The 23,525-nt window shown below is 36.7% G+C and overlaps 2 protein-coding genes across 3 annotated transcripts; one reads left to right on the plus strand and one right to left on the minus strand.

Annotated features, from left to right (window-relative positions):
- Positions 1–744: 744 nt before the first annotated feature.
- LOC147861589 (uncharacterized) lies at positions 745–14,038 on the plus strand. Of its 2 annotated transcripts, none has more exons than XM_087322025.1 (22): positions 745–1,355; positions 2,100–2,158; positions 3,180–3,232; positions 3,336–3,470; positions 3,597–3,671; positions 3,771–3,809; positions 6,164–6,301; positions 6,383–6,438; positions 6,510–6,588; positions 6,661–6,725; positions 6,827–6,875; positions 6,968–7,101; positions 7,178–7,270; positions 7,377–7,479; positions 8,443–8,592; positions 8,663–8,718; positions 8,792–8,873; positions 10,849–10,981; positions 11,079–11,173; positions 11,246–11,695; positions 12,395–12,483; positions 13,754–14,038. In XM_087322025.1, exons 1-22 carry the CDS (start codon positions 874–876, stop codon positions 13,908–13,910), a joined length of 2,772 nt encoding a protein of 923 aa, XP_087178151.1. In that variant the 5' UTR covers positions 745–873; the 3' UTR covers positions 13,911–14,038. The 2 variants fall into 2 exon arrangements, with proteins under 2 accessions (XP_087178151.1, XP_087178152.1); XM_087322026.1 differs by having other exon boundaries at positions 1,218–1,355; positions 3,325–3,470.
- A 1,054-nt stretch (positions 14,039–15,092) lies between these two features.
- RPN10 (regulatory particle non-ATPase 10) lies at positions 15,093–20,748 on the minus strand. The gene is made up of 10 exons (XM_087322027.1): positions 20,612–20,748; positions 19,829–19,942; positions 19,432–19,537; positions 18,945–19,059; positions 18,114–18,323; positions 17,583–17,931; positions 17,018–17,138; positions 15,698–15,795; positions 15,525–15,590; positions 15,093–15,437 (listed from the first exon to the last, which is right to left on the minus strand). The coding sequence occupies exons 1-10, from the start codon at positions 20,621–20,623 to the stop codon at positions 15,372–15,374; spliced, it is 1,257 nt and encodes a 418-aa protein (XP_087178153.1). The 5' UTR covers positions 20,624–20,748; the 3' UTR covers positions 15,093–15,371.
- Between the last annotated feature and the right edge of the window lie 2,777 nt (positions 20,749–23,525).

The following is a 23,525-nucleotide window of genomic DNA, read 5'->3' on the forward strand; positions in this document are numbered from 1 at the left end:
ACTATGTCAAGCGAGGTAAATAACTCACACATTGATCACGTATCAAAGACGAGCTAAATCAAACATGGGCATCATTGTTGGATAGTAATATTGCAGCAAATGTATACATGCGGATGGATGAATCGATGGATCCATCTCCTTGTGTATGGTCCAACATAACACATGCATCTCTTTCTCTCTCTCTCTCTCTCTCACACACACACACACACACACACACACCGTCGTCCCGACATTTATGTCCATATCTCCCATGTCTTCGTGTCCATCTCTCTCGTGTCTTCGTGTCCATCTCTCTCATGTCTTCGTGTCCATCTCTCTCGTGTCTTCGTGTCCATCTCTCTCGTGTCTTCGTGTCCATCTCTCTCGTGTCTTCGTGTCCATCTCTCTCTAGTGTCTTCTTGTCTAATCTCACTTGGTGTCTTCATGACCATTTCTCTTGAGTCTTCTTGTCTAATCTCCCCATTTGTCTTCATGTCCATCTCTCTTTGCTGTTTTCATTATGTGTCCCCTCCAATCCTCTGTAAGAAGGAAATGGGAGCTTTTGGAGGAATGGAAAGGAAATCCTTCTTCCTGCCATAGCCAACGAACTGTAATGGAGCTTTTGGAGGAATGGGAAGGAAATCCTTCTTCCTGCCATAGCCAACCAACAGTAATGGAGCTTTTGGAGGAATGGAAAGGAAAATCCTTCGTCCAGCCATAGCCAACTAGCTGTATGAACGAACCAGGCTGTCTGTGCGCTGTGGTGTGTGTAGGGCCTAGGCCACGACGATGGAGACAGACTGACATACCGGAATCGCTCCATCTCTCTCACACGTCTGAGTGCACACTCACCTTTTCCTTGAATCTCTGCTTCATCATGTCCTCGCAGTGTCGATGAATCTGTGTCTCTCCTTCACATCATCCAGTTTTGTTCCTGGCAAAAATCAAGCGGCACTTTTGAGCAGTATCCACCAATACAAAAGTATGGAAAAGAATGGCAATGCTCAGTCTGTAGGCGTGGATCTGGAAAGTCCGTTGCTGCTCCATGGACCTATATCTAAATCGGCATCTCGCAATATGCATGAGCGTGAAGAAATCTTCAAGGAATCAGACAATGATGATGATGATTACCATTATTCTGATGATGATGAATCTTATGTGAATAATGTCCATGGTAGCATGTCTGATGATGATGAATCTCGTGTAAAGGATGTCGATTGTGTACAGAATGTTGATGATGGATGTTGTACAAGGGAAGGATGTAATGTAGACACTGTTTCTAGTGGCCCCACCATCGAAAGCCTGGATTATGATCCCATTCACAGTATTGTATATGCTAAGACTGCCAAAAAACCTCAGAAAAGGAAGATTTATGGGTAATCTAATCTATAACCTTTATATAAAAAGAAAAGGTGATTTTTAGGTGTATGCTAACCTGTTTTGAGAAAAAAAAAATGCTCAGATGGAATGCAAATTAAAACAATTAAATTGAAGATAACATATCAAAGAAATTGAATGTTATCAACAAATGAAAGCAATTAGCCTGAAGTCATTATGATTGACAATAGAAGATTTATCAGCGTATCATATTAAAGCAGTTAGATTGAAGTAATCGTGGGGGATGACAAAAGGTTTAGCGACCTAGTGAATATTTTTTTTAAAATTGAAGGAATCATGATCAACAATAGAAGACAAATTAAAGCAAGTAATAATGGTTGACAACAGAAGGCTTCCTTAGATTTAGAGATTTGAAGCATTTCTAAACATTGAAGCAATCATGATTAATAATATAAGTCTTGGATGTTAACTTTCCATCTAACAAAATGTTCCGCGAGTAGAGTCCTATAGATCTGTACTACATTGGGAGATCGTGTAGCACTACATTAGATTTAGGATTTGCATTTCCTTACTTTGAGCTTACTACTAGTATTAGCTAGAATGAAGGAAATAAGAGGATGCATGGTAAATGCACCAAGTGGGTAGCCATCCCTTACGTATCCATTTGTGCATATAAATACAATTGTTTTGATTCCTTGTTTATTCTCTACATAGAGTTAATCCAATTTGGTTATCATGTTATATGTGGTCCTCATGGTGGCCATTCTCTCTTCTGCATATAGGTATTCTGGAATCACTTTCACCAAATGGACTCTAACTATACTTATCGGAGCCATAGTTGGTGAGTATGTTGTCCCCAACACTAGATGGGTAAGATTGTGTATAATATATATAGACCCCGAACCGATGGTGAGGGGTTGTTCTAATCATGATGTTAGAAAACAAAACTCATGACCATCGGGCATATGACAACATTTGTAATGTCCATGTTAGGGGTAATATGACAATATTAGAATAAGCTCATAGATTTCATTGATTAAGTTTCGACTAGTTGTGTAGGTTATCACTATCGAGAGTTAACTACTCTGTAAAAATGTTGTCACTCACTTTATATCCCAATTTGTGATTTCATTGGCATTGGTATAGAATTCTCAATCCTTGGGCAGGGTTGCGGAAATCAAAGATTTAGTGACGGTCTTGGTATGGCTCACTCCATTGTGTTTACTGTTTTGGGATGACAATGCAATTGAAGTGAATGGGCTTTACAATGAGCGTGTAACCTTAGATCCTTCACGTTTGACTTGATCCCACCTAGAAAACCTTAACATTACAAAGCAAAGACATTTTTACCAACTCACCACAATATTTATACATTGAAAGGTAGAATTGTAACAATTTCTGTTGGGCGTAGTAAATGAAACATTTTCGGACAAAAATGCAATGTATATAAACAAACTTGAACCCAAAACCTTCACGTGATAAAGTATTAAACTTTAGTATTAATTACAACATGAGTGATGTTTATGCATGTAATTTATGGCTACAATTTCCTCTGCATATTATACACATAAGTATGTGAAGGCAATGAAATGCTTTTCACAAATGTGCTTCAGCACGTACTGCTTTGGTCAGAGGTTCGAGCCTCCTCCCTTTCTTTATTTGAAAAGCAATTTGAAACTTTTTGAATGTCGAGATTATTGGGAAATGATTTAGATGGATGCTGCTACTCCTCCCTCAGCCATGCTTCTGTTTTCTTCTCTGCTCAGGCTATGGAAACCAAACTGCAATCTTCTGAACGACAAAGCCAAGTTGTTACCAAGAAATAATATTCCCTGAATTCGTTTTCATTCCTTCTTTCACAGGATGCATAGCATATTGTATATCATATTTCCAGGGACTTATAATAGATTACAAAGTAAGTACTTTTGAGGATCAGGATATATTTGTTTTATTATTATTCATTTTCTTTCTCTGAAACATTCCCAAATATGCTTAGATGTTTGTTAGCTTTTGTGCAGAGGACGTGGACACAGAGTACGATAGAACATGGGCTTTGGATTTCCTTCATAGGCTATGCAGGTTTTAGTATTATGCTGGTTACTCTGTCAAGCTGTTTAGTATTATTTTGGGCTCCAGCTGCATCTGGTGGTGGGGTATGCAATGTTTATTCTTTTATGAGCCTAAGGTTACTTTAAACACATACACACATAATATGTATATATATTATGTACATATGCATATGTCACAAGTATATATTTGTTAATGTTCATATGTTGCAGGTAACACTTGTCATGGCTTATCTGAATGGCAATGAGATTCCTGATCTCTTAGGAGTGAGGACACTTGTGACAAAGGTCTTTATCGACATTAAATTGATTGACCCACTTGAGTCTTTAAACATGCCATATCTGGAGTTCGAATGAAAATATTTGTTTTTTTTTGTTTTCTTATAGATCTTGGGAACAATATGTACGATATCTTCTGGATTGCCTGTAAGTTCAAAATTTCACTAGTATGTAGATTTCAATTACTATAATGGTGTGTTATCAAAGTCAAAAACTGTTGTCTCTGAAGTAGCTCCTGATATATATTTCTGAATCTGCTTGTAGAAACAAACTTAACTAAATTTACTTGAAATGAGCACTTACTTAGCTTGTTTTTGTAAGAAACAAACTCTTCTCTATGGAGTAGAAACGCGGGGACAAAGTCTTAACAGGTCAAATAAGTAAAAAGATTTAGAGAGACCGTTAGTCTCAATGATTGCATGCATGATAAGGATCAAAGCATCGGTGTCCAATGATATAATCCGGGCAAGGATGGTAGCAGCCCCAATAATCATCAAGGCATTATTTTGATCAATGACATGTATCAAATGGCTTTAGGTACTCAAGGTTGCACTTATTTCGTAAAAACATGGATATATCCATCAAAACTTGGTGAACATGGAAATCTTCATTGTTGGTATGCTGAAATGCAACAATGGTTCGAGTCACATGGCATAAGTGTAAATGCGCTACCCTTGTTTGAATATAGCTTAAGTTCCCCCCATGTAAACATGGTCAAAGTGGAAAACAATAGAGTGATCTGAACTGATACATAAACCAGATACTGTGGATCAACCCCAAAATACCTGGTAGGAAGATGGCCCACCATAAGGCACTTTTTACACATTGAAGGATGGATTCACCATCATGGCATCCTATATGGACATACATCTATCCTAAGAGCTGCACAATTTGACAGGGTAGCTGCGAACTTCATCACATTAGTCAGAGATTGAGGTAGGCAGATATGAAATACCTCTAGAAGAAAGAATTTGCCAATTGTGTCATTAGGGAGTGGAATTTGAAGAACACTATGTTTGTCCTTGTAGTGTTTTTTATGAAGTAAGAGAGATACCATTGCCTCTTTAAGCAAAGGTTTTGGCAAATCAATCAAGGGCTACACAAATGGGCTCCCAACCAGGACATTACAAAGGGGTTACAATAGATTCAGCAATTGCAATTTGTCGTGCATGTAGGCCTTAAACCCATGGACCACGATCTCACCATCCTTGTCATTGAAATTAATGCAATTATCTCCCACCATCACAAGTGCTTCCCTCACTTTGGAGACCTCTTCATTCTGAATCGACCTATAATAGAGATCTTTCGAAGAAAAAAATTACAATACATTTGACTTAGAGAATCTTACATATACCGATAACAAGATATTTTAGTCACTTTTTATCCTATTTAAGTTTTTTTACCCTGTGACATTTATTTTGGTTTATTGTTCTCAAAAGTGAGACAAAAATTAAGATGTAATCTCTTGTTTGGTCTTGTAAAAGACTTTACTATATCTTTTTTAATCATTTATTCATTCATATTGTCAAACTTCCAACCAAGATTTAACAATGTCTTCCACCACCATCTTTTTGGGTCAACTCAGTCCTGGTTGTCTGGTTGTTGGCTGTTTGTACATGAATTTCTTTCTTTCTTTCTACTTGAATACAAACCCTATGATTGTGCATGTCTCAGGAAGATCATTGTCAAATGCCTTATGTAGGCTTCTAATGCATTGTGTTCACACAACAAACTTGCCAGCAGAACGAATGATGAAACATGAAAAAAATGCATCGTCATTGTCATTGTATTAGATCACTTATAAAATCTGCTTTAGAAATTCACTCCACCATTGTGGAAAATTTGCCCCAAATTTGGAATTGTTTTTTGACACGATGCTTGAGATTATTCCACAGGAACAACAAAGTTTGTAAGTTGCTCACATGACATTTTGGCCTCTAATATAAATGTGCTTTAGTATGCTCAATGTTGACATTGAAAGAAGTCTGTTTGAGATGTTTCTAAATTAACAGGGGAAAGATTTTGGAATCTCACTATTAAGGATCATTTTATAGTAGGCGAGACCTCTTTTGTAGTCTTAAAATCCTTTTGTACCTGTAACCTCAACTGCAGCTAGCAAGTGTGCATAGGTATTTAGTCCCGACTAAAGCTATTATTCTTATCTTGAAATAGTTGGGCATCAAGCATAAAGTTCTGATGTATGATGCTCTTTTTCTGGGTAAGGCCCATGCCTGGATTCATAGATTCGTTATAAAAGTGACTGATTCTATGTTAGATCTATCAACTCTCTCTGGTGACATATAGTTCTCTATCGAGAATGCTATTATGTTGGCGAATTTAAATATAGGACTCAGTATAGGATTAGTGTACCTCAGTTGGTTAATATAGCCTATAGAGCATTATCAAGCCAACGTATGATGAAATATAGAAGATTTATCTAAGAATATTTGATGTCTATATCAATGGTTTCATTTAGGCCAGTCCTTTAAATTTCTGGACAGATTGGTCAAGAAGGTCCTATGGTGCATGTTGGTGCAGCTGTTGCTTCTACTTTAACATGGTTGCACTGTGGTTTTGATTCATTCAAGAAACACAAGTCAGCTTCTTCCACAGGATGCTTTGGAAATCCCTTACCATTTGTGAGCTGTGCCCCATTATCAATTATTTATTTTCAATCTTAAATATTTAAAATTAATTTCCAACATTGAAAATATAACCAGGGTATTTATAACGATAAAGATCGTCGCGAATTCATCTCAGCTGGGGCTGCAGCAGGGTAATGAACTTGACATCATGGTGCTGCTATACAGAGTTCCTTTTTGTTATTTTTAATTTCATTTTTTGTAGCTTGGCAGCAGCATTTGGAGCACCTGTTGGTGGTGTTCTTTATTCATTAGAGGAAGCTTCAAGCTTTTGGTCCAGGAAGGTAGAAGTGCATTCTGGAAGTCAGACATTTTACAAACTGTAATATAGAAACATGATGGGAAATCAATTTCAGGTTATGTGGCGATCATTAGTATGTACGACTGTTGCAGCATTGATGTTGTCATGGCTGTCACAGAGGTGTGTGCAGTCCAGCAAAATTTATAGTTAGATATGCTGCATTTTATTAATGATTTGGTTGCTAAAACCTTACATTCAGAAGTGTACCCATTATTATACAGAGCATTCTCATTCTCTCTTCCTGGAACATTATCACTCAAAGGACTCGAGGTTAATCCAAATTTCTTTATTTGTCTCTTTTATTTTATGCATGACTTTTAGGGTTTTATATTCTTAGAAATAATTTATTTTTTCTTTGGCAGCCTGATTTTTCCATTTATGATTTACCACTATTCATAATTACAAGTATTGGTGCTGGATTTCTTGGGGCATTGGTGAACATTTCTCATAGGTGGTTGGGTTGGATAAGGCCATCCGCTTCACACCGTCTTGCAAGGTGTACTATCTTAGTAATGAACAAAAGACATTTCATACGCTGTCTCTCTCTTAGTGTTCTTTTTTCCTGTTTGTAGGATACTAGAGGCCTGTATTCTCACATTGCTTTGTGTATCTGTAATCTTCACTTTGCCTTTGTTCTTTGGACATTGTCAAGAACTTCCAGAAGAGTAAGTTGAATTTCAAGTACCAGACTCAAGGCCTAGGTTCCTGGATTTATATATTGTTTTCCTTTTTGTTAACATTCTGTAATTTGCAAACATGACCTGTAAACAGTTACAGTGACACGGACTTCTGGTTTACCTACAACTGTGAACAGGGTTCGGAGGGGAAAGTATACAATGATTTGGCAACTTTGTTCTTTTCAGTTCCACATGAGGTGCATAACTTATCTGCTCTATGATACCACAGTAACTGTTTGTTGTTAAGATGCTGGATCTGGTTCAATGAATTAATTATCTTTTCACTTATGTCATTACATATTGATGAAGAGAGCTAGAGAAAAGATAGAGAAGAGAAGAAGAAGATATAAGAATGGTATATTATACTATTAAGGGAACAATACAAACTTCTTAGACTCCAAATACAAATACAACTCCATAGAACCCCTTTTCTTTCTATGATTCTAAATGACAATAGACTTTCCTTCTTCCTGCCCTCTTCTACCAAGCCCCTTCTCACATCTTGTAGACCTTGTATTCTTCTTTTTTCCTTCTCCCTATGGCTAAGAAAACCCTCCTCTTTATAGACATGATTCTATGTGAGGCGTTTTTTATACCACTATTTCGCCTGTTTAATCCCAAATTTGTCATACAAGATATGTTTGGAAACCTCTTGTTTTCATCTTTTTTATGCATCTTTTCTTTCGCAATTTAGATATCGGATGAAGAAGTGATGAGCTTTTTTATCTATCTAATCTTCATATCCATGCCTCGCTTTTTTCTACTTCTGAAAAATGCCTCTAACTTTATCCCTTCAAGTTCCTTCTTTCTTTGATTGTTATGATACTTGAACCTTTCATATGACGCTTTATTCTTGGACATCTTAGCATCCAACAATTTGCAACAATCTTTTCTCATGAACAAAAACTGATTTCACACATCTAAAAGGAGTTCACCTCTCTATGATACCCCAGTAATGCTTTTGTAGCTAAGATTTTGGTCATTGGATGTGAAAGGAATTCGCCTTTCTATGATATCTCAGTAAGACTTCTGCAGTTAAGATGTTGAGTCAACTCCCTTCTGTTCTTGGAAGACCTAAGCAATGAACAAGTTTGCTCAGTAATGAGTAGCAGTATTTCATTTTTTAGTGGATTTGAAACTTCAACTATTTGACCAAGCAGACAATCACACATCTTCTGCAACTTGGGAGTTCAACTGATACATACTTCACCGTCAGAAGCCTGTCAATATATGCATGCTCTTTCTTCCTACAGTTCATTCTTTCCTATGGTGTAGCCACTCCTGGTGGTATCTTCATGCCCTCGATGATGGTGAGTGCATCTGAAAATACAATGTATTCTTTTCAATGCATGGTCCTAATTTTTCGTGCACTAACCTCAGGTTGGAGCATCATTTGGATCATTGATTGGGACTGTCTTCAAGAATATTTTCCCAACGTATCAATTTTAAAAATAAATAAATATATGAAACCAGACGAAAACTGTTTGTGACAATTTGGTTTAATGGCAGGGCAAATATCCAACCCGGGCTTCATGCTCTAATAGGTGCAACATCTATGCTTGGTGGGCTCTTTCGCTCCACAATATCCTTGGTATGTCTAACTGCTGTTTCATCATCCTACGTCTGGGTGCTAACTTTGGGCAATTACTATTTCTTTATTTCTTAATGTCACATAGTTTTGTGTATTTTGCATATTCAAAGAGAATCTATGCATTTGTTATATTCCTAGTGATATGCATCTCTGGAACAAATCTGGGTTTCATAGGACATGAGCTCATGTATAGGACCTTATATTTTGCTCACTATCATTAACAAACTGAAATTAAGGTGATACCTATCCTCCTGTCACATTGTTTTCTGTATTTTGCATATTTAAAGACAAGTTATTCATCAGTATATTGCTAGTGATATGACTTTGTAGCACAAATCTGTATTGCGCAAAGGAAACAGCTTAAACATCAAAGAAATTAGATGATTTGTCTCCAATGTTCCCCGGGAAAATAAGTTTCAACTTGAAAATGAACCTTTTAATTCAATCTTACTAAAGGCTTCTTCAAAGTCCAAAGCTCTGGGCATTGATAGCATGTTTTAAAAGTGGGTGATCCCTTATTGGTTCAGATTTCGGACTATTATTGGAAGGCCCCAAAATTGAGGCAATATGTGTGATGCATTCTTGCAGCAGTTTGATTTTTTTACTCATTATAATTTCATACAATTTCTAAAATGGTCTATTGTGAAAAAATAGTATACAATTCGCAAGATTTGCCATATTTTAGCAATACATCTCTGAAATGGGTTACTAAGATGAGATATCATTGGTCTGTTGCAAAAATGTAGTATACAATGTTTTGAAGGGGCCTTGTCGCGTACTTTATTATTTTTCATTCGAAGTATTGCCTTATTGACAAATAGATCTGCTAAAGAAGTTTCTAAGGTAGGATATCTGCACTTCTTTTTGTTTGAAATTGTCAAAATATTTTGACCTTTGCATTAAGTTTATGGGAGTTATTCAATACATTGTATGCGGACTGCTAATTTGTTGTACAATGATGGTTGATTCTCTTTGATATGGAAAAGTGGTGTATTCATTTGTGGAATGCTGTAGTAAATCACAAAGGCCATAATTTCATCTTTAAGAAGGTAATATGACATGTGACTATATATTTCTAGCATTGAGGCGTATGCATGATCATTCTTTGCAAATATTCAAATACATAACAAGCTATATTTTTCCATAAGATAATTTGTGTGTGAATCAGTTTAACTGATTTAGTAGATATTCCTATTAAGTTTGGAATTGAATCTAGGGCTTAGATTTTGCATGCATGCTCATCTTACCTGTACCTGAAATTGTATGCATGTTTTTAGTGCACCACGGAGTGGGAACTCATGCAAAAAAGTCAGTCAGAACTGAAACAACTTTAATCAAATTTTTTTGATCTGGTTCGATTGAAAATTAAGGAAATTACTAAAAGGCCTGTGTCTGTTGTAGAAGTACGCACAGCTGATTAATGGCTCAAACCTGCCAACTAACTGCCTTTTGTGTGGTCGCCTTAAAGTCATATGGGAGTTATCAGGTCAACTGAGCTAATGGCCTGTCGCATGGGCCTCCCTTGTCAAAAACTTAGGTTCTGAGAATGTGAAGATTAGAGTTTTCAACAAGAGAGCCAGTAATGTGAGATCTTATGGGTCCACATAGAAGCTTTGTTGACTCTGAAATGTTCAAGAATATAAAGAACCTAAAGTTGCGGTCGGATTTGGGGCCAATATTTGTACTTGTCTATATTTTCTCAACTCTTTACTAATCACAATCTTCGTATCCTGTCTTATTTATAAACATTTGGATTGATAATATTAAGAATGGTTTCCTGAAGACTTCACTAGGAGGACCTTCCTCTCGCTTCATCTCTATGATTGTAAGAGATCAGATTTGACTGTGCACCATAGGAATTGTTGTGAAGCTTGAACTATTAATCATTAGGCCCACCTCTCTGACATAGTTTTCTCCTATAAGGCATTGAAAACGAGTTTTGAAGCTAACATCAGTTCTTTTTTATTTCGTTCAGGTGGTTATTGTAGTTGAAGGTACCGGAAACATTGAATTTTTAATTCCAATTATACTTGCTATTGTAATCTCCAATTGGATCAGTCATCATATCCATGCTGTTGGTGCGTATGAAGCAGACTTGGAATCATTAGGTATGGCCTTATATAGACTTTAGTTCAGCCTGTTTCAAATCTCAAAAGAGAATTTTTAGGTATTGGGAAACTATTTGAAAAGATAAACTTGTTGTAGGCAACATACATTTTTTGCACAGTGAACCTCCACACGAACTCATCTCATTAAAAGCTGTTGATATCATGGCTTCAAATGTTATTGGATTTCCGGAGGTAATCTATTGAGTACCTTTAATCCAGAAGTATGCGCTCAAAGTATATTACTTATAGTAATGATTTATTCAGATTGTACCTGTATCAGAAGTTGTAAAGGTTCTACAGAGCAATCAACACAATGGGTTTCCAGTCTTCCGATGTTCAGGAGATAAAAAGTTTGCCAGAAAAGGGAAGTTAGTGGGATTAATCCTTAGACATCAACTTCTTGTTCAATTGGAACAAAGATCTTTTCTTCAAGTTATTCCCAATACCCTCAATGATTACAATCTCATGCGACAAGTCCACGTAGGAAAGAAGGCGTTGGAAGAACTACAGATTCTCGAAAATAAAATGCGAGTCTACCATTATTCTCATAATCCTCATCATAGAGGTCTCTCATCACTTCCAGAAGCAGTGAACAAATTGAGATTAGATGGGATAGGAGAATTGCAAAATACAGAGGATTTAAAAGGATCTGATACAATCAAAAGGATAGATGCCCTTGATCTGAGGCCATTCATGAATCGTGCTCCATTGACTGTAAGCAAAAGAAAGTCTGCTCTTTCTCACTCCTATAGCATAGCGTTGATCTTTAAAAGACTGATATATGATATACAAAAAAAGAAAATTTTGAGATAGCATTTTGTGGTTCTCAGTAACTGCTCTTGAAACACAGATATGAAACGCCATTTCATGATGCCTCACTCTGTTAATCTCAACAATGTTTCCTTTGAACATTGAGCACCTTCTATTTGGAATTGGCAATGGTTCAGTTTCGGCTTAACCGGTTTGGCATTGTCCAAGCCAAACAGGTTAAGGCTTAACCAGTTTGGGGGAGTTCAAACTTGAACCAAGCCGAACCGAACCAATTTCCAAACTGGCTAGTGAATTTTTTGTTTAATTTTTGCTTTTTTCCCCTCTTTCTCAGTTTTTGGGACTGTGTGGCTGTGACACCTTTACTTATCTCTCTTCCCTATCTCTCCCTCTCTCTCTAATCAATTGAAAAGTATATAAATGGCTTAACTGGTTAGCTGGTTAAGCATGGCTCAAGCCAAACCAAACCCGCTGAACCTTTTAACAACAGTTTAACGGTCCGGTTTAGGCTTGAGGCGACCATTGCCGACTCCTACCTTCTATTACAAGTTCAAGATAGATTTATCCCGTTACCTTGGTAGATCATATGATTTTAATATATCATGTTTTGGTCCAAAAACTGATTTCATGAAAGTGTTATTTCAGGTCTGTGGTGAATGCTCAGCCCAGCGAGTCTATGTCATATTTCGAACTCTGGGACTTCGACACTTGTGTGTAATAGATGCAAGTAACAAGTATGTTATTCTTACCATTTAGACAATTTTAAACACAGATTTAGCCTCCAAACACATATCATTGCACATATCAACTTTATTATGCACTGTGATAAAATAAAACAGATCAAATTCATCCCTTTAGATGTTATTATGCTTCCATAGGCTTGGACCACATCTGAGAATTTGTTTGTATCAAGAGGATCTACGTTTTTGGGAAAAAATCTGAAATTCCCTTGAATTTTGTTTCCCTAAATGTGCTATTTGGGCAAGTAATGGTCAAATCATCCCTTTTCCTTGATCATGTGTTAGCTGGGCAATTATACTGTCAATTCATTTCCCTTTTTATTTCTTTCTAGGGTTAACAAACATGTTTAGGTAAATAAAGAAAGACCCGGGGTTGTTTTGGAGTTCTTCCCTGTGTTTTTGGTGGCCCCTGGAAATTCAATCTCCGATAAATTCCATCAATTTCCTTGATGACAAGTTCTCCTTGCCCATTTTGTATGTGCTTCAAAAAGGTTTTTGCCAGATGAGGACAAAGCTTCTGCTACAAGGATATCTCGGAATAGTACTGTCAATTGTCTAATCACTATGTTACCCCCCAGCCTTTTCTTTATTTCCTCAAATGCCTGAAGGTTTTCGTCATTTCCTAAAATGCCATTCATCAACCCTAAACCCCTGGGGGATAGTTATACCTCTAACCATTATGAGCCTCTTTACATTTTCGTAGTGAACAGTCACAATCATTTTTAGGAGTAATGAATCTGACACCACCTGAGAGATCATCTTCATGTTAGTGGCCAATTGTAAGTGAATCTCATCTATTATCTGGAAAATATAGTTCTAAGTGGATCTCATCTGTTTTCTGTTAAATATGGGTCAATACTATTCTAAATGAATCTCAAACGTTGTGTTGAAAATAGAGATGGATGTTTGTTGCGTAAAAGTTTTAGCTTCCTTGGCAGAATATAGCTATCTACAATTGTTAGTGGACTGTGGAAATATAGACAGCAAGGGAGAGGTATAAGGATGGGTTATCATGTTGACTTAAATTGACTACCCCACGTGGTACAAAGGGATTGACTAGAGTTTAATTAACACAATCATCTGTTATTAGATATGAAGTTCCACATTCTCATTCTAAATCCGATTGTATCTTAAGATGACAATTGAATAAAAGAATGCAGTCATGAGATTTAATTTCTTAACTTGTATAATTAGGCATGTGATTTAATTTGTGTTTAATTTCTAACTTTGTATAGAAGGCGCTTGATACAATGTCTATGTTTAGGGTTATAGGAATGATAACACGAAAGGACATAGTTCGTGCATACAAGGAAGCAAAGCTGTCGAGTAAAAGGTCACTTATTGTCTCAGACTATAGCCTAGCAAGCTTTTATGATAAGGATGAAAGAAAGAGCTTACAAGTGTTATACTCTCTTCCATGAAAAAATCCTCCGTGTTGCATATGTAAATTGAAAGAAGATAAAGGCAACATGCAGATTTTGGTTCTTGATTGTATATTATTTGTAAACATTGGAATAATTCCATCTTATAATTGATTCAGCATTATAGACTTGTTTATTTTCTATGGTGGTTTATTATTTGTTAAACAGAATAAACAGAATAAATCCCATGTGCTAGCAGATGTTCATTGATTGTTTACCGAATTCCCTAATGTTTCTGTGATTGGACCTCTTATAAAGTGTTTCCAGAATTTAATTCAACTTAAGATGCGCTTCCAATGTTATCATGATGTCCATTATTGGTCATTTAGTTTAGCATCAGAATAGGGTCTATCCACCATCAGATTAGGGCCTGTCCATCATGAGCTGGCTTCCCATGGTTCTCCAGTATTCAATATTAGTCATGCAATGCCATCAGCGTGGATCTCTCTCCATGCTTTGGTTGTGTGCCCAGCTTGGTAGTTATAACTCAATTGGATTTATAAATTTAGTTTAAAGGACATGCTTACGTGTAGATTCTAAATTGCATCACATGAGAATTGAGCTCTACTGTTCCTTTGTGCAGAATAGAGTGGTTCAGTCAAGTGCTAGAGTTATAAGTGAAAATGAGTGATCATTGTTATAAATATTACCACTGAATTGATTGGACATAGCTGCATTTATAATGGTCAGTCATTGGTGTCACTGATCATCAATAAAAGAGTAGTGCAAGGTTCCTTGATAAAGAAGAACACAGCAACATCATTCAGTAACCCCTTTCAGTAGTTCCACTTGTGATTGCTTCATTGCAGACCATAGCAATAAAACAACCCCAAAACCTTGACACAAGCTGAGGTTCTCTGGCTAGCATATGCAATGACAGAAGTGGCATTCCACAATAGCAAGCAGCCCTACACCTACTACCAATCACAACACTTTATTGATAATGCACAGGTTTAACTACTGCTGGATTTCTGAAAAGTCTTCACAAATATACCTACAAAAATACTAAATGCACAACAATGATAATCATTCCAAGACAGAATTCAGCAGGTGCTTTATGCTCATTAAGCACTCTCATGGAGCAAGTGCTCTTGGGCCTGCTCTTATTCATTTCTGCGGAGGGAAGTTGAGTTCGACTAAATGATGAACGAAAAGCAGAAAAATCATAATATTTTCAAGAAATTTGAAAAAACAGCCTCTTGGATTTTAAAAACTTCTAGCTTTGAAAAACTAGCTGCAGCATAATTAGGTCTTACACAAAACAATTAACAGGGTTTCAAGATCCTTAACAAACGTTTAACAGGTTACCAAATCCATGTTCTATTGCCGATAATTAATGTTAACCGTTTCAGTTTGCTTGCACTAGTATGTCTGCCACATTATCACAACAAATGGTAGTGTATAAAGCAGAATAATAACAGAAACACAAACTACAGATGCCTTGAGCCCGACATCATCTTCTCATGGTTCTCTCGTCTTGTCTTCCTCCTTTTTCTCTGCTGATTTATCGTCTCTAGATTTGAGATGCTGTAGAAAGATCAGAATGTCAGTAACATTCTCATTTACTTCACAAAATATTAGTATATACTGAAACGGAACACATGAACTTCTGACCTCCTCAGACTGCAAAGAGGCTAGCACTTCCCTCACAGAAGGATCATTTGGATCAACACCCGGAAGCTTTCATAGCAATGTCAATAGATTCAACCCAAACAAGGCTTGTTAGTTAGATTTTTGCACACTAGGATATATAGGCATGTGAATATTGTAGCGCTGGTAATCCTTACCGATGATAGAATTGATGATACAAAGTTTTGGTCACCCAGAACTTTACTCATTTCAGCATCAGATGTCGTGGCAGCCTCCTGCATAGATATCTGTAATGCTGCAAAATGTGCAGAAATCAAGCCAAGCATCGAAATGGTTAGTGTTTATCAATAATCATCTCCGATTTTCAAATTATGACCATGTGATAATAATGTCACCACACAGACAACATCAAACTGAACAGTGCATGAATGAAAGAGCAATAAGTTGACATATTAAAGAACAGCATCAAATGGCTATTTATGTGGTTTCTTAAGTGTTTTTGAGGAGACAAATATAATCTCAAATTTAATTTTCTTCAGTTTCAGGCTATCCTCCTTTTGTATTGTATTGCTTTAAGCATGTCAAGAGCATGTCAATTTTAATAGGAAATCTGTAACTCATAACAAATCATAATCATACTGTAGGATCTCTGATTTTTTACTTCAAGCCCATTATGCCTTTTGACAAAACCCACCATCAACTACTACATTTCATAGGTCTTACCATTGGATAGACCTTTTGCATGGGTATGATATTATCTGCATCCGCAATCATACCTCCACAACTATTGTGTATTCCATGTAGAGTTGTCAATTCAAAACTTCAGTTTATGCAGTCCTGTGCTATTTCCTTATGATACTTACACTGAGATGAGATCGTTGCCAGTGCCCTTGTTTTTATTGTGATGCAAGTTGTTTAATGTGAACAGGAAACTACAAGCTACGCAAAGAAACTAGCTAACACATGCATTTAATAACAGTTATACAGAATAAGTTTTAAAATAAACTTAATATAGATGTTTGATTGCGTTATTCCACCATAAATTATAATGTAAACTTAATATAATTGTTTGCAGTGGTTTTTTACATCAATTTAACCATTTTTAATCAATCAAACCCTAGTCCCACCATTGCAATCCATTTAAATTTGGCATCTCAATCATCCCAAAACTGTAAATTACCCCTGTTATTCACAGATAAAAATGTTCTTAATAATTTTCTAATGACCCTTGTTTCCCATGGTCCACAAGCCAATGCCGGTAGTTAAAAGTACCCACGTTACTGAATTTCACTACAAAACTCACTATGCTTTTTCCTACATTTTTGACCAACGCTCTGTATCTTTTTATGACCCAAGTATAAGTTCAATCTTATAAAACTCCAGAAAGAGATAACAAGGAAGGACCAAATAACATACAATCCTTTTAATGGGGGTGATAGAAAATACAAATAACTCTCATACATTTGCATGAAAATACAAAATCAAGAAAGTAAAAGATCCTCAATTACAGAACTCACCAAATGCTAAATCTTGATCAGTTTCTGTCATTGTTGTGTCTTCTCGAGCACTTCTAGGGGCACCTACTCCTTCAGTCATAGACATTGCAAGCGCTTGCTCCAAAAGTGCATCTTCATCTTCCTGGTACACATCATGAGGGAACGTTTCTTCTACAATTTCCATTATATAAGAAAAGCAATATACCATGAACCACACTAACACTAACAGATGTACATCTTGAAGCCATCATCACGTGTTTTTAATCCTCATCTTATCATTATGTATCAATAAGATCTCGATAGAATAGATATTCACGGTAAACATTACTTGCAATAGACTCTTACCAGTTACATTGTATAAGAAAGCTAATATATCATTGTCCATCATAGCACCTTGATTAACACATTCATCTATAAATCAATCAACTATTATAAACCAGTAACAATGTGGCATTCTCATATTATGCCCCTCTATATTGAAAAGATATATACACTGAAAATTACTTATAATATAGTCTACTGGTGTTATCATTTCACATCATGAGGCTTGGATAAGTATAGGGAAGTTATTGTGAGCAGTACTTACCATATAGTCTACTGGTGCATTCCCAGTGACCGGAATACCACTAAGCACTTCTGCCATCAAAGTATCTCTCTCGATCTTCTCCTGTGTTGCATCTTGGGGAGTGGCAGTGACAGTGGTTGCAGAAGCAGAAGCAGCTTCAGCAGCTCTTTTGGCTGCCGTTTCTTGCCTTGCTCTTTCCTCTTCCATAGAAACACGGAGCGCGAGGGCAAGCTCAGGGTCAAGATTCGGATCCACACCAAATTCAAACCCAGCTCCCCCACCAGCTGCTGCTGCTGCAGCCGCAGCTCCAGCTGCCGCGGAGGCAGCAAAGCCACTGCCTGACTCTCCATCGCCTGTGAATACAGGAGAGCTGCAACAAATTTGTAAGCGGATCAAGCCAGAGAAAGACATGCATATCCACAAATATATGTGCTAATAGACACTTTGTGTGTGTGCCAACACATACACATGCATACAAACATATACATATATAAGTACACGTATATATGTTAATGCAGATCAGTATGGTCTTGCTTGCTTTATCCAACTTACGATATTAGCACATCTGAAAGAACATTAGAACCAGCTGGCACGTGCACAATGTGACTTGAGTCGTTGCTATTCACAGCAGCTAAAAGAGCATCAAGCTTTTCGGACTTCCCATCTTCTTCTTCTCCAAAGTTGACTATATCCAGTGACACGTTGTTCTTTTTAAGCTTCTTGCCAATGGACTCTAGAGTTTTCTTGTCAGCTGCAACTGGACTGCATTGTAAGCAAGAACTTGTATCTTCATAGATATCTCAATCACGATTCACAAGTGAAAAAATTACGTTATCAAAAACAAAGCTCTTGATGCACCATGACAATGATACATAGGTAAGAATACATGAGCTATAAACACAGTTCAAAAATACAGTTTTTGCAAAGAGTGAAAATAACTTCATGACATTTCAAATCTTAGAAAATATCTAGCAAGAACTTCCTTCTAGAGTTTCTTGAATTTAGCAAGTTTTATCTGCTTGTCAGCTGCAACTGGACTACATCATTAGCAAGGAAGTTGCATTCTTTAAAGAAATTTCAATCACAATTCACAGATGAAAACTTACATTATCAAAAACAAAGCTCCAGAAGCCAAGAATATGTGTGCTATAAACATTGGTTGAAAATATAGTTTTCCCTATGAGTTAAAATAACTTCACAAGATTGCACATATGAGACATTATTTAAGAGAATATTTCACATATTCCAAGGTTCTTCTGCCAGTATTCCCAATTTGTCACATTTTTCTACTCTCGAGTTCCCATTGAACTGATGATTTTCAAGATGTGCAATTGCAAATTACACTGATCTTGGTGGCTTTTAAAACATTGGCTAAAATCATACCTCCCAGAAAACAAGACAACTCTCTGACGCTGATGCTTGTTCTGCCTGTGCTTAAGGGCCAACTGTGCTACCTGTACAGCAGATGTTAAATTTGCATCCCCTCCAATCTCAACCCCTGGTGAACAAGTGAGCTAATTAGCAAGTGCATTTGGATTAATGTTTTTAAGGAAAAGATGACCTCCTTCATTATAACACTTAATAAGTTCGGAAAAATTCTGATTGGAAATATTTGGCAAAGAGGTTTCTCATTTTTATAAAGAATAAACGATTCCCTGTGTAGTTTCTGTGGCATTCTCTCATAACTTGAATTTGATTCATGCATGACAGAAAACTTAGCCATTTAATAAAGAATGATGTCCCAACAACAGATTTTGTGTGAAATTCTGACCAGATTACACATCCCAAAAATATAGCATAAGGATAGAACAGCATAATTTTTCCATGGTAATTCAGTAAAATCAAACATATACTAGAAGAAAATACTGACCGTGCATGCAAGCAAGGATTTTTCCAAGATCACTTGTTGGAGTAACAAGCACACGAACTCCTTTACCAGCCATTGTTAGAATTCCTACTGTATTTTCAGGATTCGACTGCAGAACAAAAATGTACTTAGACTAGATAAACAAAATAAAACCATGAAGAACCTGAAATGAAACAAAACAAAGTGAAAAAAAAGGTAGACAAAAAAGGGTGCAGGAGAGGGGAAACCAAAACAAAAGAGGAAAAAAGAAGAGAGAAAGAAAAACTAAATACATAGAGAAGGTAGTAAGAATCAAACCAAATAATAAAAAGACAAGCTAAAAATAAGATAGCAACGAAAATTGGAAACTAAAGAAAAAGGTAACAAAAAGTGAATGAATAACAGAAGTTTGGAAAAAAACCTGTGTCTTTGCTCCACAGATGAGATTGACGGCCTCCGCTTGAGACTGGAAACGATTGGGAGCATAGTCACCATTGCGCATCCACTCAGAGTTGTCAATACAGATCATCGTAGCCTGTGAAACAGAGAATACACCAAGGATATATTGACCATTGATCTGATATATGCAGAGAATATAAGGAAAAACGGGATTTCTCCGTGGAGAAGATAACAAATGCAGAAGACCTTGATAATTCTTCTGTTGGGAAGAGGAGGATGAAAGAAAGAAAATTATTCTTATGTAAGGATATTACATGATGGACTATTGGCCTCGTGATTTTTCTGTGCAGACAGGACAACAAGGAAGAGAGATTACAATATATGCATTGAGAGCACGAGATGATTCTTGTGTGGAGAATACAAGAGAGAAAGAAGATCTTGATCATTCATCTTAAGGTGCAAAAGGAAAGAACAAAAATAAGATCTTGATGATCCTTCTACGCAAAAATGGCAGCAAATAAAAGAAGACCTTAACGATCCTTCTTCTATATAGATAACAAGTAAAGAGACGATCATCGCGATCACAGGAAAGAAATGTGATCTTGATGATGCTTGTGCCAATAAAGTCCTTGACGATTCTCTTTCTGTACAAGAAGGAAGAAGATTTCGTCTGTGCGGATAGCAGAAGAAACGAAAGAGCCGTACGATAATGAAGAATCTTCTTCCGTGCAGGAAAGACAAGAAACAAGACCATCATGATTCAAAAACTTCTCCAAGGAGAGAAAAAAAGGGAAGACAGGCGTACCTCGAGAACCATCTTTGAAGCTGCTAGGGTTTCTGTCTGTGTGTGTCTGTGTGCCTTCTTTTCTTTCTTCTGCGTTCTGAGCAACCCTAGCTAGACCTGCGAAGCGAAAGCCTTTTCGTGCTTTTCCGTAAGCCAGAGAAGAAGGCAGGAAGTGGTAGCTTGCGGAAATACGTCTGAGTTTTTCCTTTATTGCCAAGGAGATGCCCCCGGCCCCCTTCGTAGTTTTCTCGTATTTCCTCAAAATGCCCTTTTGCATTTCTGTCTAGAAAATGAGTGCCATTATATTTTTATTATTCCGAGGTGTGACTGAATGAACCCCCGATAGACCGTCTTGCGTTTTCGGGAACAAAAAACGCCACCCCCCGTCCAGACATGTCAGACCTCCTTTATAGAGCTTAAAGAGAACACCGCGTGGGTTTATAGCCTTTTTATGAGCTTCTGTGCTATTCATTGGCCGACGAAAGCTTGCAGAACCCTTTGTGCGTAAGACTACCTGTGTTATATGACACTCTCTGATCCTCGGTGTCCGTTCAATCACGTTTGCATGGGTGGTAATTTTCTTCGTCCTTATACCTATGTTGGTAATGTAGGTTGTGGTTAAAAAGGCAATCGTGTGCTTTTCATGCTATGATATTTATTGAATGATGGTATGGTTGAACCGGATACGAGTTCGCTATAATCCTTTAGTGTTGGAGTTTTTGTGTTCTATCCATGCTAACAATTAAATAATAGATTTAAATTGATCTCGCACATCCATTGATGCATGCCCATCATAAAGAAATGCATCTCACCTCATCACAATATAAATGACAACTTCACATGATTTTAACGAGAATAAGAAAATATATAGCACATGATCTCCACAATACAAAAAAACAAGGCACATGTAACCAAACATAGGTGGATCGATAAACAAACACAACCCAAGTTTTTGGTCATTCACCAAGTTATAGAAAAGCATGAACATAATTGAATGGCACATTTAGGTTGTCGCTAATAACGTAGTACTAAAACCTTTGTGACTTGTCAATGAAAAGCACATTATGTCCTAATACAATTGCAACTCAAATAGAGGAATTGATTGATAGATCATTTTGCCAAAAATAGAGTCCTAGTTTGAAAAGTTGTACACAAAAGGCATAAGTTAAGATTGAGAAAATAGAGTTTTGGGATAAGTTAAATCAATTATGTGAGTGATTATTTGCAGAGTTAGATTACAACCTCACCACTCTAAAAAACAGAATGGTAGGTTTCAAGGTAGTCAACCATGCGATTCACCACATGACAACCGTTAAAGGGAAAAAATGATAATATTAAGAGGAGAAAAACATAAGAAGGCATGGCGATAATGTACATCGTTTGATATATGAGGACATATCTAAGCTAATTGTATTGTTAATAATTAGCACTGATCTTGTTTGAACTCTCTGGTTTCCTAGATCAACATAAGACCTACTTGAATCATGGGTTTTAATCTTGTGCTTTTGTGATTCGTTGGAAGAAAACCCATACATTGCTAGACCAACATACACGCTTCTTGAATCGTGAGTTTGAATCCCATTTCCTTCAAGTGAGCACGAAGCATGAATGTGATCTGATGGAACAAACCCCATTACATGATAGCAATCGTACTGTGGTGGCAGTTGCTTCCATGAAGAGATTTGACATATTTGTGTCAAAAAGGTAGGCAATAGCTTGCCCCCCCCAAAAAACCCAAGGGCCATTCCGGATGCTTTTTGGTTAGTAAGGGCCCAGGGGCATTCAGGTAGTTTTTTAAGTTGAGCGGTATTCAGGCTGGTTTTGAAGTCGAGCGGTATTCAGGTTGGTTTTGACGTCGAGTGGTATTCAGGTTTATTTTGAAGCCGGGTGGTATTCAGGTAGTTTTTTTATAGAAAGAGAAAACATGAATGCTACGAGGATGATAGGAGCCACATGGTAGAGAGAGAGAGAGAGAGAGAGAGAGAGAGAGAGAGAATATAGGAATTAAGTGGCCTCCCAAAGAGAAACCATGGATCCTTCAAACTAATGGCATGCTTGAACAGAGTATTCTTATGGACAGAACAGATTTCTTCATCATTCTGCAACAACCGCAGTAGTGAGGTAAGTTCCCTAACATTTCCGTTTTTTCCATCTATTTACTGAGAATTACTCTCTATGGTTATTTCAAATCTTTGAACCTTGTGCTCAGAGAGACTCCCCTCGTCAAACTCAATACATAAGGGAAGTGTACGTGGATGTGACAATATCCGGGAAAAGAAAGGATACATTTAAGATGGTTCATCATGGCCAGAACTCGATTGTAGATTCTATAAAGTTATGTGCCAAACAGAAAAACATAAGAAAAGGATTCTGCATACACAATGATCTTCTTCAGTGTGGTCTTCTTGAAGATATATATGTGAACTCTGCTTTGATTTGTATGTACATGAGTTGTGAAGAGATTACGAAAGCTCAAGAATTATTAGACGAGCTTCCGGTTCGATATGTTATCTCCTGGAATGCATTGATATTGGGTTACACTAGGCAAAAGGATTAGATGAAAAAGCTCTTGATTGTTATACAAGAATGAGAGACGAGGGATTCATGCCAAATGTCATCACTTTTACTTGCATTTTGAAAGCTTGCGGTCACATAACATCATTGTTGCAAATACTTAGCATAAAATACGCGTACAATACGTATTCTAAGTATTCTACAAGTATTCTAACTTTTTTTTTAAAAATACTTAGAATACGTATAGATAAAGTAAGTTAAATACGTTAAATACTTAGAATACTTAGAATACGTGTAGAATACTTGTAAAATATGTTAAATACTTCTTAAAATTTAAAGTTTTTTTTTCAAAAAAAATAAAATATTTTTTGAAATGATAAATACTTGTTAAATACGTAGAATATGTCAAATTTTAAAAAAC

Source organism: Azolla caroliniana, unplaced genomic scaffold (genome assembly GCF_043228905.1).
Source record: "Azolla caroliniana isolate FFs.n. ecotype wild unplaced genomic scaffold, voAzoCaro1.0.p SCAF_7, whole genome shotgun sequence".
Classification (NCBI taxonomy): Eukaryota; Viridiplantae; Streptophyta; class Polypodiopsida; order Salviniales; family Salviniaceae; genus Azolla; species Azolla caroliniana.